At 42.3% G+C, this 15,796-nt stretch overlaps 1 protein-coding gene across 2 annotated transcripts in view; it reads left to right on the top strand.

Annotated features, from left to right (window-relative positions):
- The window catches only part of sema5a (sema domain, seven thrombospondin repeats (type 1 and type 1-like), transmembrane domain (TM) and short cytoplasmic domain, (semaphorin) 5A), a 135,440-nt gene that overhangs the window by 99,437 nt on the left and 20,207 nt on the right, over nucleotides 1-15,796 (top strand). For both annotated transcript variants that reach the window (XR_001479263.2, XM_015355020.2), the window contains exons 13-15: nucleotides 4,065-4,246; nucleotides 5,048-5,191; nucleotides 10,828-10,975. Coding sequence is in view for 1 of the 2 variants with exons in the window: in XM_015355020.2 (XP_015210506.2) it covers nucleotides 4,065-4,246; nucleotides 5,048-5,191; nucleotides 10,828-10,975 (474 nt within the window). In the remaining variant the exon portion in view is untranslated. The remainder of the gene's footprint in view (nucleotides 1-4,064; nucleotides 4,247-5,047; nucleotides 5,192-10,827; nucleotides 10,976-15,796) is intronic.

Genomic DNA, 15,796 nt, shown 5'->3' on the forward strand with positions numbered 1-15,796 from the left:
CTCCACGAAGCATGAAGCCTGATGGGAATGAGCACTGCATTTAAATGGGCAAGTTCAACTGCCCAGGACGTTTTGCCAAAACCTGGCACTGCTCCGTGGCACAGGACAGGGGAGCTGAGTAACAGGACAGGGGAATCAAGTTACAGGACAGGGGAATCGAGTAACAGGACAGGGGAATCGAGTAACAGGACAGGGGAGCTGAGTAACAGGACAGGGGAGTTGAGTAACAGGACAGGGGAGCTGACTAACAGGACAGGGGAGCTGAGTAACAGGACAGGGGTAACAGGACAGGGGACTCGAGTAACAGGACAGGGGACTCAAGTAACAGGACAGGGGAGCTGAGTAACAGGACAGGGGAGCTGAGTAACAGGACAGGGGAGCTGAGTAACAGGACAGGGGACTCAAGTAACAGGACAGGGAAGCTGAGTAACTGGACAGGGGAGCCGAGTAACTGGACAGGGGAGCCGAGTAACAGGACAGGGGAATCGAGTAACAGGACTGGGGAGCTGAGTAACAGGACAGGGGAGCTGAGTAACAGGACAGGGGAGCTGAGTACTGGCCTGTGACACAGGACAGGGGAGCTACTGTGGACTAAAAGGACCATCAATAGCTGCTGGGTGATTTGGGAGATCAGGATGGCCAAAAGTGCACTTTATTTTACCGAACGTGCTGAGAAAGCATTACACAGGCTAACACTGGGGGTCTGAAGAATATCATATTGTGTCAGGAGTCGAGGTCGGGTCTGGAAAGATGCACTAACTAGCACTGAAGTGGCAAATATGAGGTAGTGCTGCTCAGGCACTACTTCAGGTGAAATAATTGGAATACTCCTTAGATTGGTCACATCAAGATCAATATATGTATCATGATCAATACATCAATTGATAAATTGACTCACTTGCCTACTCATAAAAGCCAAAATCCATACATTGCACCAGGCAAGATGGGACTTTCTTTTAATACACTACAAATCATTTCCTGCATGCAATAGATTTGATATTCTCTTCTAATTCTGTTAAATTTTCTGTTTTTAAACTAAAATATATGAAATAAAAGAAATTTCAGCTCAGAACTCCAAACCTGTAAGTACTACTGTAAATCTCGAATAGTAGCAATAAGGATAAAAAAGGGTTTTGCATGTTTTAAATATGCTTTTTTAACAATGTACTGTGAGTGTCAATGTTCTCTATCTTCTTAGAGATTTCAATTTTCCTTTTTTCATCATGCTTAAGTAACTCTGTATTTGCCGTGCATACTTTACCTGCCATCCCATTATCTAAGCACAAAGCCAATTATAGCATATCAAAATGATCACTGATGACAGGAAAAAAGTGTGGAAAAGCTGCCTATTTTATTAATAGTTACAATTTGTTTCACGTTCACTCTTTCCAGATAGCACTCTTCCTTAATGAAGTGTCCCTGCTTCTGCGTCTTAATTGAGGGTGATGACAGGGTTCAATTACTGATGTGAAGGGACATCATATGAGTGCAGTTTCATCTCATTGTAGACCAGAGAGGAATTATCAGGGGTTGTTTTCACAGACTCTCATTGTTTCTAATGATGCCTGTTGATGGACAAACACGTTGGAGGGAAGCTGGTTTCTTGTAGAGATATTATACAGGGCCAGTATGCTGTTGTAGTTCTGATGCATGTTATTGTATAGAAAGACAGAAATAACTTTGAGTTGCTTTTGAAAATCTGTATCACCACATTATTAGTGCACAGTAGTTTCAATTCATTGTTAATAGTGTTCTCTTGGCTTATTTACATTTAAAATAAAATCTACTTCACTTTCTAAAAGCATTGTAGCAGTAATTATTATTTATCACATGATAAATGAACTGAATATAAAACATTTTTTTGTCAAACCCACTTTCCTTTACACAACATTAATGAGATACATAAATTCAAACTACACCTGCAACACACTGTATTCAGCATATAAAAAATAAAACACAAGTTACCAGTAAAGGTTCATTCCACACTGAAAAGTAGGAATAATAAACAAAATTTCTGCTGTTGATGCTGCTTCGGGTGTGAGGGAGAGAGAGGAAGGTAGCAGAAATATAAAACACAGGAGGCAGAAAAACAAAGCAGGTGAGATAGGGTGTCCAAAAGAGAGATTTGGGGAAGAGGTGTGAAAAGCTGAAATCTGTAAATAAACGGAGAGGATTTAAACAGAAATTAGTCTCCTGTTAAGGGAAGGAGGAGGTGTGATTTATATTTATATTATTATATAAGGATAATCTTTAGCTGTTCTGGGGGAGTAGCAGTCCTGAACATCCTGTAAAACAGTGCGAGGTCAGTGAAGTGCTGTCCAGGAGAGGTGAAATGGAGAACTATCATCTTTGACCCTCATGGCTCTGACATATTCCATGAAGCAGACATACAGTCTTCTTCCTTTCTCACTGATGTACAGTAAATGTGATAACCTCATGCACAAGATGTTTTCTGGGTAATTGTAGGCCATGTACTTGATTTGGGTTGTCCTGACTATAACACATGTTTACATGTCATGCAGTGGCTTCAGTTACTAGAAAAGGTGATGAGTGTAGTCGGAAGCTGTGGGCAGTTAGGGGAACGATGGAACCACTGGGAAAAGCATTCCTGTAGCAGTGTCATCCTGTGGAATGTTACGTTTTCTTTGATGATCCAAGGGTGTTGAGGCGGAAGAGAAGCATCAGTGGAATATGGTTCTCAGTGTGGGAATTCCTCACCGGGTCGATGCTGTGAGAGCTGTGTCTGATTCAGGTGAGGGCTTTGTCAACGCAGCATGGAGGGTGTCTTGTCAATGAAGAAAGGGCACATTTTAAGGTCTTGATTTTGGAAATCTGTGCCCTCACCTCACAGTGGTTGAAGGCTGAAGAACTGTAAGAAAGGAGTTTTAGTGTTGAGTGTTTGGGGTGTTAAGATCTGTAAAGGAGATAGCTGTATGAATCACTGGGTATGCCAACACAGATGTTGAAAGTCCGTGATACACCAACAGTGAATTTTACAAACAGGTGAAAGTTGGTAAACATGATGCAGGAATTGCTGTTGGTCATTGCTGGTGGCCACGTCAATGTCATTTTTCATAGGAGCATCACTTGTAGAGGTCAGGGATAAAGCCAGCATAGGAGATGGAGAAAGATTCTTCTGATGAGCTTACCAAGATTTTGGCATGGGTGAGTCCCAGCATGGTACCTGTGGCACCTCCACTTAGCCGCTGGTTATCGAAATAAAATACAGTCAATGTGAGGGCCAGTTCAGCTAATTATACAAGGGGATGGGTAGGGGCATCAAGCACTGCGTGTGTTCGGACTTTGTGCCTGAGCTGTCAGACCATCATCGTGGGAAATGATGGTGTAAAGAGATGTGATGTCCCTTTGAAAATGAAATATTCAGGACCCTGCAATAGGACTCTGAAAAAACTGGAGAGGATGGCTGGTGTCATTAATATATGAAGGAAGCACTTCAACTAGCACAGATTTCATGCATGGTAGAATAGAATGAACTATATTGCTACCAGTTGTGGTTTTTTTTTGTATACTATTAATAGTTACTCATGCAGTTTATACCATCACATTCAGTATATTTTTTAAAGAACTACAGTACATGTACATGTCCTTCAAATAATATATTACGTTCCTGACCACCTGGTCATTAAAGATGCCATGCCGTTGTTTGCAAGAGTAGGTGTGTAACTCCTGGTGACCTGGCTGAAATCAACTCTGGTCTGTGCAGCCTGGCCTTTCTCAAGATCCCCAATCACGGACCTGGTGAAGCAGCTTCCCTCTCCTCTCCCTGGTCTGCTGTGTGTCTCCCAGGAGACGCTGTGCTCCAGTGGGAGATATGTGTCTCCTGCTATGTGTGAAGAATGTAGGGGTCATCACAAGGAAACTTGTGTTGTTTTGCTTTATATGCAATGATTATTATTATGATGCACTAACTTATTACCATCAATGTAATGTATTCCCCTGCCATACGTTTCACCATAGACATATTGTGCATCTGTAACTAAACCCCAAACTGTCACTTTTTCTGCAGATGTAATTCCTGTACTTTTGCCTTTCAAACACTGTAGACGAAGAATGTGACCGTGGACGGAGGATTTGGGCCCTGGTCGCCGTGGAAGCCGTGCAGCCACAGCGATGGGGGCAGCGTGGGCCCCTGTCTGTGCAGAGCCAGGTCCTGCGACAGCCCCAGCCCGCAGTGCGGGGGCCGGGCCTGCGAGGGCTCGAGTGTGGAAGTCACCAACTGCTCCAGGTGAGCACAGGGGTCACTACAAGGGAGCGTGTCTGTGCTCCTCTCCAGTTTGAGACAGCAGATACACACACCCGGGGTTTTCCCCCCAAGAAACAAGAGAGGGCTTCATCAGAACCGCTGGATGGGCAGCACCGGAAATGAGTCTGTATTTCAATCACACAGTTGTGGCATCAAAGGGCCATTGGCACTGTGTTTTCTGTATCATCACACGAGGCAAGTGAAGACTTGCTTAAGTGACTGGGCTTGGTCCCTGCACTTGATCGGATTAAGTCTTTTTTGAGGATTCCAAACCAAATGAAATTTTGGGTGCAGTTTTAATTGTGGTGGGGGGGGTGGAGCCGGTCTGTAACCTGGAATACAAGAGAATGGTTTGATCCATGGTGGGTGCTCACTGTGGGCCAGTTAACTGATCAGAGTGCTGCACAGGGAAAGAAGGTTGATGTAAGTTTTCCTGAGTGCCAGTACATTCAAAGTAAATCAGAACTGGCTATTGTGTCAATTATGACAGACTCCATGGTTTATAGACAGTGGCTTGTGAACACAAAAGCACCAGTTCAGGACACAAGAAGCTTGAGGATAGCTACCCTGGTCTCAGCATTTCACCAGCTGGTGATGGCCGAGTGGTCCTCTATCTCCCAGGAGATTGGTCAGCGCCAATGTCATGGAGTTGGACCGAATCGCTATTAAGGGATATTCTGTTAGGGGCATTCCCTTATCCTCTGATAGTGAAGCAGATGTGTGTGAGATGGCACTGATGCAGGGGGCACTGCGTGTCCCAGCTAACCTCTCTTCCAACACCAGGAATGGGGGCTGGACTCCGTGGTCGGCGTGGTCCCACTGCAGCACCAGCTGTGGGATTGGCTTCCAGGTCCGGCAGCGCTCCTGCAGTAACCCGGCACCCCGCCATGGAGGGAGAGTGTGCGTGGGACAGAACCGAGAGGAGAGGTACTGTCCCAAACGGCCCATCTCTCACACTGAACTGCGGCTACAGACCGGCTCAACGAAGAGAGCCTCTGTACCAATACCGTATTCCAGTATTCCCAGTTAGTGGTTAACATGTTTATTCAATCTTTATGTGGAAAACCACATGCACGCAGAAACATACACTGACCTTGCAGTTTGCAAGAGTAATTATAGAATAATTGTCTCAGAATTTAAGGGAGCTCTGAAGACGTTTGAGGTATCTTAGCAACCTGCGATGTCATTGAGAATTTAAAAGGAAAACATTCTTCAGAAACAAAAACCATCCCCAGATTCGCCTGGTACGCCAGTATAGGAGCCGTCTGCAGGTCCCAGAGGAAGATCTCTGTCTGCGCCTCTTTAATTCTTATTAATGGATTCCATTATGATAATAGCCATTATTTCCAGGTTGTATACATGCAATTGCAGGATTAAAGGTATCGCTTTCTCACTGCAAAATACAACATTCTAAATCATAGTGTGAGTTTAACAGCCTAATTTTTAATGGAGTTTATAACAAAAGTTCGTAGGGGATGACAACAGCCAAGTTCAATCACCGTCAGCTGTTTAATTTGTAATCAATCATGACAACATTTCCTCACTAAAATATAATAAATACTGTACATAATCCCCTTCTCTCCCTCGCATCCCTCCTCCAGCCCATCTCCACCTCTGCAGCTGCCCCTTGGTCACTCCTCTTTCCGCAGGGATTCTCAGTTCTCTCGTCCTGTGGCCTAGAGGGCTAAGACAAATTATTATAACTTTAAATGCTCCATAAACCTTTTAATACACTTAATGCTTAGCTGTTGTCATTCCTAGTGAGATAGTTTTAGTAAGCCATCCATTTTCATTTACCGCTTAGTGCACTACAGGATCTCGGTGAGCAGAGACTACCCTGGGAGTCCATAGGTGCCAGACAGGAAACACCCTGAACAGGACGCCAGTGCATCCCAGGGCACACACACTCACACACTCATGCATGCCAACTCAGACCATTAAGGGGTACTAGTTCATCTCCGCAGCCTGCCTTGTACTATGGGAGGGGACCAGAGCACTCAGGGAAACCCCACAAGGACAACGTGCAGAAGCCAGCAGCACTTTCCTGCTCCTGCTTGACATGGGAGGCTGGAGAAACTCAGGGTCTCTCTCTGCATCAAGAACGCAGAGTGGGAAGCACATGCACAAAACCATTCAAACAATCAAATTAATGCACTTTTGAGGCCTAAAATAGAGCCCTGATTTTGTATGAGTTTATGTATATATATATAGTTTGCTATTTTTCGCTCTGAAACATGTTTTCTGGATATTGTGCACATATCTGCCCTAAATTGTACACCACAACCAAGAAGTATTGCACTGAGAAATGAAAGAAGATAATCTTTTTCCAAGTTCTGATTGACAATGCAGGGAGGTCAGGGAGAGTGTTCTGGGTATGGTATATAATTGTATAATGTAATGCTGAAAGCAGACCAAAACCTCAGATAAAATAACTGATTATATCCCGTTTGCAGTGAGGTTAGATATCTGACTCTTCAACATGTTTAAAGACAAAAATACAATCAATTAGTATTTCACTCATACAAGCCTTCATTTTGGAGTCAAAAGCATTCATTATGTGTCTTTGACAAGTTCATTTCGTTTTTATTTTAGTCAATAAGTAATTTCTCCATTAATGCAAATTGCATAATCTAAAATTGAATAACTATTTATGTTCCAAATTGATTGCTGAGTACTCTGTATTAATCTGCACAGACCACTGACGGCTCCAGCACCCAGCGGAACTGTCCCAATCCACAAGAGCAGATCTCCTCCCAGTGCCCCCCAGTCTTCTGAGGACGTGTTTGCATGGGGGAGAAATGGACTGGCCCTCCTTGTGACCCTGTAATATAGTGGGTTTCCAGCGAGACCTGTTCCCAGCGCTGGTGTGTTCCTGGCTCTCCAGCCCACGACTGAGGTGGCGCTGTCCCGGGCCGTGCAGGCAGCAGGCTGGCAGAAGGCAGTGGAGTGCCTGGCAGCGGCGGCTCTGTGGCTAAGGATCTGTGCCTGTGACTGGAAGGTTGCTGGTTCAAATCCCACAGCTGGCAGAGGAATCCTACTCCCTTGGGCCCCTGAGCAAGGCCCTTAACCCCAGCTGCTCCAGGGGTGCTGTACAATGGCTGACCCTGCGCTCTGACCCCCAGCTTCTCTCTCTGTCTGTGTGTCTCATGGAGAGCAAGCTGGGGTATGTAAAAAGATGAATTCCTAATGCAAGAAATTGTATAGGGCTATTATTAGCAGCACAGAGCAGCAAAGCTCGGATACCTGGCAGGACGCTCTTGGCCGGGTATTTCTGTTAACCAGGCAGTTTTACTATAGCTGTGAAAACATCCCTGACTTTTTCAAGGCTTTTTGGGTTCAGGGAATATGAAGGCAGGGATTGTTCGAGTGCTGATATAGGTTTAATGTGTTTTTGGAAGGGGGACGGGGGTTGTAAAGTGAAGAGGGTTCATGTTTTCGTTTTGATTTAGCGGGAAGCGTTGGTCTTCCTGAGCTCAGATGTCTCCAGTCTTGCAGCTGGGGTCTGTGTTAGTTTGTTATAGGTGGAGAGCTCCTTTCCAAAGAATTCAGCTTGTATGCACAAAGTCACACTTTTGTGCTGTCTTTTGAATAAAGGCATTCAGTGCCCCTCTCTCTCATGCCAGATGGCTGTGATTAGAGTAGGAGAGGCTGTGCCTGCAGCTCACTGGCAGCTGGACAAAGGTGGATTCTTGGCAAGAGCAGCACGTGTGCAAGAACTTGAAGCTGAAACCCTGGCCTCAGCAGGGGTCTTCCAGAGTGCAGCACCAACTGTGTCCCACACCTTGTACCGAACTGGGTACCGGACAACCCTGAAATCCCAGAATTCCCAAACACTTGCCTGTCGCGCCACTTATTGTCAAGCAGGTATTAGAGAAAGTCCTCCCAAGACACTCTAGGGTAAACTGCCTTCAAGCATAGAGGTAGATTGTAAATGTAAATAGGTACACAAGTTTTATACTACATATTTTCGGGTTATTTGATCTATTTAATTTGCTTTTTAAGAAAATTCACAGCAATTTTTCACTAATTGTGAAATAATCCATAAATACTATAAATCTTTATACTACGTTAGTGTCTTTTACGTGTTCTGGGGCAGGCGTGTCAAACCTGCGGTCTACAGGCCAGACCCAGCTCAGGCATCTTCATTGATTAGCGTCTAATGAAGTCGCAATTAACACTTATTCCATTTTAAAGGTATTTTTGTGTAAAATAAACACCAAAAATGCAAAATACTGCACATACATAATAATATTTAATGGTTTTATCAGGTATTTTGACGATTTGGGGTATGTGTGGCCCTCTTGAAGTACAGTTAAACCAAATCTGGCTACCAAAGCAAATTAGATGACATTCCTGTTTTACGGGGCTTGAAATGTGGGGCAAAAATTGACAAATTGTTTCTCTACAGAGATGTTCACTGCTGAGATGTCTCAAAAAGTCTTTCTTTCTTTTCCATTGTGCATTTAAGTAAAGGAAAGATTTAGCTCACAGTATCAGTGTCTGAGGTGTTTCCTGCAAGATATAACTAAGTTATCCAAACCTAAAAGGAACAAAGTAAAAGCAGTGCACCCAGCTTAGAAATGGTTGCCTTACAGAGCAGCGCTGCAGGTCATTTTGTCACAGCGACAGTGCGTTAATGCAATTATGGTTGCCATTAAAACAGGGCAATATTCCATAAAGGGAAAAGGTTATTTCTCTTAATCTTTTAGCACAGATGTCACTCTTTGTGCTTTTAATGACTCCACACAGCACCTAAAGAAATTGCTTCACTGTAATACTTTTTCTTTTCTACTTCTTTGTTTTTTGTTCATTTTTTGAAGGGAACTAGGTTCAGAAAATGTAAAAATCAGTTTAAGTGAAAAAACAATGGTGGCACTCAGGTGAGAAGCTATAGAAGATCGACAGTGTGCCTCAGCCAAGCAAAAAAGCAATAAATTATTAACCAGGAGGCATATAATCTTCCTCTTTTGTCAGACATCTTTGTTATAGGTTATTCATCCAAAATAAAACGTGTCTGAAGACAGCAAACTTCATTTTGCTGTGATATTATGTCTCATAAATGTCTCTAATCAATATCACTTCAATGGCTTTACTGGATCCTCTGTAACGATATATGTGCATAAATGTGTTCAATTCAATTCAATATATTCAGGATTTTTTGCTCTTAATTTGCTCTTTATTTTTTCCTGCAATACTAATAAACAAAACTCCTGTGTGTGTATATATTTAGCAACATTTATATTTCATTTAAAAGTGATGTTATTAAATCCATCTCATACTCTTAGTGCTGTTGACATTAACACTAATGAAACACACTAACACTGACATTAAGTGTTGAGAATTTTGCAGTAAACAGTATAATTGTGGGATTAAAACATTATAAAATAGATTATTTGAATTTTCACAAAATTCTTCAATTTTTAGCATACTGTATGTAGCTTATTATAAAACTGTTTTAAACATGTATTATTCTGTAATGAACCTCCTTCATGTGTTATGGTAAATGGAACTGTAAATTGTCTTGTGGCTATTTTGGTATGAAGCATAAAAGCTAGAGGATAAACAGTGATAATCTCTTGGATGCTTCATTATATTCAGTTTCTAATTTGATTTTAGAGGTTCCAGTCTGTTTTCATCCCCCAAGAAGCACAAATGGTCAATTAGCTGTAAACTAAATGATCCAAGCCGGTGGTGTGTAAATTTCCCTAGGACACGAGCGATATCGGCTCTGTCTGACTGTGAGTGTGACTGTGAGGAAGCCAGTGTTTGGTGGTAATGTTATTCTTGCATAGATTCATAAAACCTTAACTCTAGTATACATAAAATACTGTATATACGCCATCTTTTAGAAAAGTTTGTGTGCTTTTAGAAACTTGCATGATTTCTTGATTATTTTCTGTTTCATATTAATTATTGTAAAACCTTCCTTGTTGATTTGGTGAGACTTCCAGGCTACAGACTTCAGCAGCTTCAAAATACTGGATCAATCCCTACATCCATTTTCTTAACTGCTTTTTCCAATACAGGGTCACAGGGGACACTGAAGCCTGTCCTGGCCAGCAACAGGCACAGTGCAGGATAGACACCAGCCTATCTCAGGGCACACACAGACACAAACACACACACGTTCACACGAGAGACAGTTTTCCTAGAAGTCCATTTTTTAAATTTATTGTCATGTCATGCCAGTCTTGAATCACCGATTTACTTATTTGTTTGTCTGTACATTGACTCCTGGACTGCACAGGTAGAACTGAGGAGGGACAAATAAGTTTCTCCGATCTGGCAAACCCTCGAACCCTCATCTTTTGTCACACGGACATCTCCATTCGCCTCACAGGAGACTTGGTGCTGGCTGGAGCAGGGGTGCATCCCTGCCTGGCATCCCTGCAAACCTGCAGGTTCCCAGGAAGTTTGGGAAGCCCCTTAAAGAATGAAGCCATCTCTTGATATCCAATATTCCTGTCAGCATTAAGGTCAAAAACATCTATGGAAATACACCCGTGTTTGTAACCGAACCTGGAAACAGCCAACTCTGACTCTGTCTGTCCTCTCCCTGCCAGATACTGTAACGAGCACCTGCCCTGCCCACCGCATGTGTACTGGTCCAGCTGGGGGCCCTGGGAGCGCTGCACTGCGCCGTGCGGAGGGGGGGTGCAGGCGCGGCGGCGCACCTGCGAGAAAGGGAAGGACTGTCCAGGCTGCAGCTCGGTAGGTGTCTCCTCGCACCTGAGCTCGAACCTCCACTCAGCTGCGCTCGGCTCGGTAGCTTCACACGCTGTCCGCACTCGGCTCGAACCCGCGCTCGGCTTGGCCGGTTCTCGCGCTCCTTACACTCAGCTCGAACCCGCGCTCGGCTCTCAGAGGCTGATGTCGAATACTCACTCGGGCTTCACTCAACTAGTTGGCATAAGGAAATACCACCATTGAAGATTCTGCTTTATATACTGTATAAAAAGCAGTTTACCTTAAAGCAGAATTTTAGATTTCTATGTTTATTAGTGAATACAATTAAGCAGGTTGTAATCTGCAACTCCGTTGTGCAAAATAGAATACCATTAGAAGACTACAGAACTTCAAATCACATTATATCAACGTTTCTTTGAGATGTTCCTCTGTCAGAATAGTGCTTCATATTCTGAAAACACGTAACCAATACTTTCTGACATATTGAAGACTGAGGTGCTGAATTTTTGATGGGCTGTGTCTCCACTTGTCTTCAGGGTTTAGTACCTGACTGTGGATGGTGTGCAGCTGAGCCACTCAGCTGTCATCAGAGCTCTTCATTGTACAGTAAAGCAGTGACACATCCACTTAACAGCTACTGCTGTAAATGATTCTTCTTTGCTGGTATTCCACATGTGAATTCTCACTTTAATTTTTTAATTTTTCACACTAACTCAGTACATAATATAGTGCTGTTCAAAGGTAAATCATCAGAGCCTTAGAGATTGATCTGCTCTCTGGACAAAATGTCAATCTGGTTTGTTTCTTATGCAATAGGAACATATGTCCCACAGACAAATTAAAGATGTTGGAATCTGACTCCTAATACTTAAAAGATTAAAGATAAAAAAAGTCTCAAATAGAGGAACAAATAACGAATTCCTTGCCGATCCAGAATTTATATTTGTGAAAGAGTGAACAGGACACAGGTATAATAACTTATACAGGTATACTGTACAGGTATAATACGCTTGTAGCATTTCTACTGGTCTGTCGTCTGGATGACACTGTAGAAATAAATGTACAAGCTGCTACTTTTGTCAGTTAATTCGTGGATACATTTCAAAGACATGATCTGTGATTCATCCAGCAATGTTCCAGCATGCTTTGTGTCTGTTAAAATTACTTAAAATTACTGTATCCACATATTCCTTTGTGGAAGGGGCTAATTGGCAGTGCTTTTCTAACACCAAGCCCATAAGAGAGTTTGCAGGGAACCAAAATATGTTAATAAATAAATACCAGAAGCATGAAACACATTCTTCCTTGAATTTAGATTTTCACTTACTGTAACTGTTTACTCTAACTTCTGATCATATGTGTTGCAGATGACAGATTTGCAATACTGTTCATCAGACATGAAGTTCAGTCTACCTTTCACCATATGGAATTAGAGCCTGTGAGGTTAACAGAACATACAAAAGTGATTGTTCAGCTAATTAAATATACTACATCCATGTTAATTGGCAAACTTAAATCCCTAAAAAAATAATACTACAGTAGAAGAATGTGTCCCTAATTAACTACTGATAACCTTTTTCAAGAAGTATTTCTGTTTTAATAGTCTTTCAAATGATACCATGTCCATTGCTGATTATCAGTGCAATTACAGTATATCATATCAGCAGGAAAGGATGATAACTCACCATGTAATTAATGTAGGATTTTTAAAGATGATTAATAACCTTTTGAGCCCCACAGTTCAATGTATAAAAATGGCTACTTTTAATAAAATTGGAACACACTTTAATATCTGACTTTGAAGTTTGATCGTCTTTGCCAATTAAACCTGGAAATGCTGTAATATTGTATAATTTACACATCTTACCAATTTGTTTGGCTGAGTCTTTTATCCAGCGTGACCTGCAGTACATTAACACCCATTTGCACAGCTGGCTGTTTTACTGGAGCTGTCTGGGTGAAGTACTCTGTTCGAGCAGCCAATGGAAATGTCTCAGACGAGGTTAGAAATCACAGCCTTCCAGTTACGAAGCCTGAACCGTAACTATACAACCCACATCATCCAGGACCGACAGCAGGGGAGACTCTTTAAGAGCAAAGTGAACAGCAAAGCATGAGGAATGGTTGCGTTGCTCAGCAGTGGTGTTGGACAAACCATGGTTAGTTGGATTTCATGTAACCAATCTCTAACTTCATCAAAATCTGATTTATTACTTGTCAGTAGTGGTCAGAGAACATCTGGACATAAACTTAAATAAAAGAGCAGTTCTGGTGATCATAGTTACACACCTGTTCTGAATGCATTGTTTTAAGCTCAGTGTTTAAAGTGATCCTGTAAAATGTAAAATGTATTGCGTCAACATTCAATCCATGTGCTTTGCCATCATACTTTATTAAGCACATAAAAGGTTCATGGTGCTGGAAGAGTTTTTTTTTTCTCACAAGTTCTGAGGTTCAGGGAGACCTCTTGAGCCGACCCATGTTTAAAGCTTCAGTGATTAAAAGTTTTAAGGCTTCAGGGTGTCAGGCGAAGTGCACCCTCTCTCAGATAAGGTGTCCTAGCTATCAAGTTTTGGGTGTGTTGTTCAGTTGTTGCAGCTGTGTGGCGAGACGGATATCCCTTCTGGGATTCAGATTGAAAGGCACAGACTAGCATTATTATTTTCTTAATAAAGTATCTGTTATCCGCTGGTAGATGATACAAGAACGATTTAGCAATATTAATATGGCACATTCTTTCCAGAATCTGCTGGACCAAGCAACAATGTTCATGTAGGAGCGCATGCGATCAGGTCTCTGGACTCCTCACTGGAAGGCTGTGGGTTCAAACCCAGATAAAGGTCCTTCCATGTTAAAAAGAAAAAAAAAGACACAAGGTTTCAGCTGTGCAGCCTTCTTCAGGTGTGAGGCTTTTGAGTTCCTTTGAAAGTGAAATCTGGAGTAAATATAATGATGTTGAAAAGTCTTTTTATTACTTTTTCTTCAAGAAACCAAAGCCGGCTTTTTCGACAGCTGGTGCAAATTCAAGCATAATCGGAGAACAGTCAGTCAGTGTGCCTGTGCAGACCTCAGAAATAAAAAAAGATATAGGAATAACATTTTCACAAGCTGTATTAAGCCCATAGGGCGTCCCAACAAAGAACCACAGAAGAGTAAGCGAAGGTGCTGGCATGTGCGGTGAAGAATAAACAGCATCTGCACGTGGTCAGCTGGCCAGAGACTGGTCCAGCCTGCAGCTGGAACAGCTGGAGGGCAGGTGCCCTGAAGGATGCTTGGGTGTCACATTGAGGTTTTTAAACACAGCAGGATGCCATCAATTGCTTAGTCTCAGTTAGTCCTTGCTTTCTTTTCCTGTCTAGCCACCATAAATATCTTACAAAGGTATAGAAGGATTGAGGTGGTTTGGGATGAATGACCCTTTAAGGCCAGTGATTATAATAAGTCCCTGTTTGGAATAGCAACACGTGACAACTTAACTGAATTGTATTAGATGTTAATTCAGGCCTTAATACATATTGTGGACTTTCAGAATATGGACCTTGTGTCTCCAGTGGTATCACTTATCTGTTACAAAACATAGGAAAGTTAAAGAACATTAGAGGCTATGAACAAGGCCAAGTGGTCCATTTGGACCTTTTGCCAGTGAGAAGTTAATTCAAAGACGCCAGGGTGTTGCTTCAGCTGCATGGGAGGGTACCTTCTTCCTGACTCCCACTGCGTTCGAAGTGCCTCCTCCTCCCGCTGCTATAAATCTAGTTTTCACTGGTGTCCTCTGGTCCTCAGGGCTGACCTCGATGCCTCTGGCGTTTTTCAAAAGTTCGTTTCTCAGAGTTGTTTCAGTTTAATAGTCTTAAATCTAAAATTACTGAGGTGTAACATTTTTTTAGGATTGTATTTTGTTTTATTAATATGGCTGCATTAGCTTGTGTAGTACTGAAACTGTTACATTCACAGATTTAGATTGGAGAGCCTCTGGTGAATACTTATAGCAGTAATAGGATTAGATTGATGATGTTTTCTTTAATGAGCATGAACCTGCTTCAAGTCTCTTCGTTTCAGTAGTCATGTATGCACGTGTGGCAAAAATACAAAATTTCTGTGTGGCCCACACTCTTCCATTGAAGACACGTCTCAGTCCTGTGAATGTTTTAAGATCTATTTCAGACTCCCAAACTATAACCTCTACCAGTACATTCAGGTTGTGCCTTAGATAAGGTTGGTGCAATACCAAATTGTGTTCTACTGATGATATCAGTTTTCAGAAATGCTGATGTATTTATTATTCAGCTTTGTGAAAAGGCAAAAATAACATTACTTTAATATATGTTATGGCATAACACTGCTGGCATATGACTAAAATTAACCAGTATGCGTGCACGTCAACTCAAAGTTAGCCTTATAATGTGCTCAATTTAAATGGGCTGTCTGCTGCACTGGGGGGGGGTAATTGTAAGAAGTGATTAGTAGAGTGATTAACAACATGCAGGAGTGTAGCTGATGGATTTTTTCAAAAACACGCTGTCAGAAAAAATATTTTTTCCATCTCAATACCGTTCACAAATAGAAAACTAAATCAGGAATGCAGTCAGGGTTGACAGAAGAACAGAGGAAAGGTTACAGACGAGAGGACGGGTTTCCATTTATCTGGTTGTGGAGAAGTTCCCCCTGTTCCGCCTTTAAATTTCCACGCAGTTCCACTTGTGTCCCCTGGTTTCCATTTCACTGTTCGTTTGGTTTACTTTGGCAGGGCCTTTGAGGATTTCAAATACTCGAATCAGGTCCCCTCATTGTCTTCCCTGTTCAAAACTGAAGGGCTCCGTTCCTTCAGTCTGCAAGTGTAGGACT

Source organism: Lepisosteus oculatus, chromosome 6, assembly GCF_040954835.1.
Source record: "Lepisosteus oculatus isolate fLepOcu1 chromosome 6, fLepOcu1.hap2, whole genome shotgun sequence".
NCBI classification, from domain to species: Eukaryota; Metazoa; Chordata; class Actinopteri; order Semionotiformes; family Lepisosteidae; genus Lepisosteus; species Lepisosteus oculatus.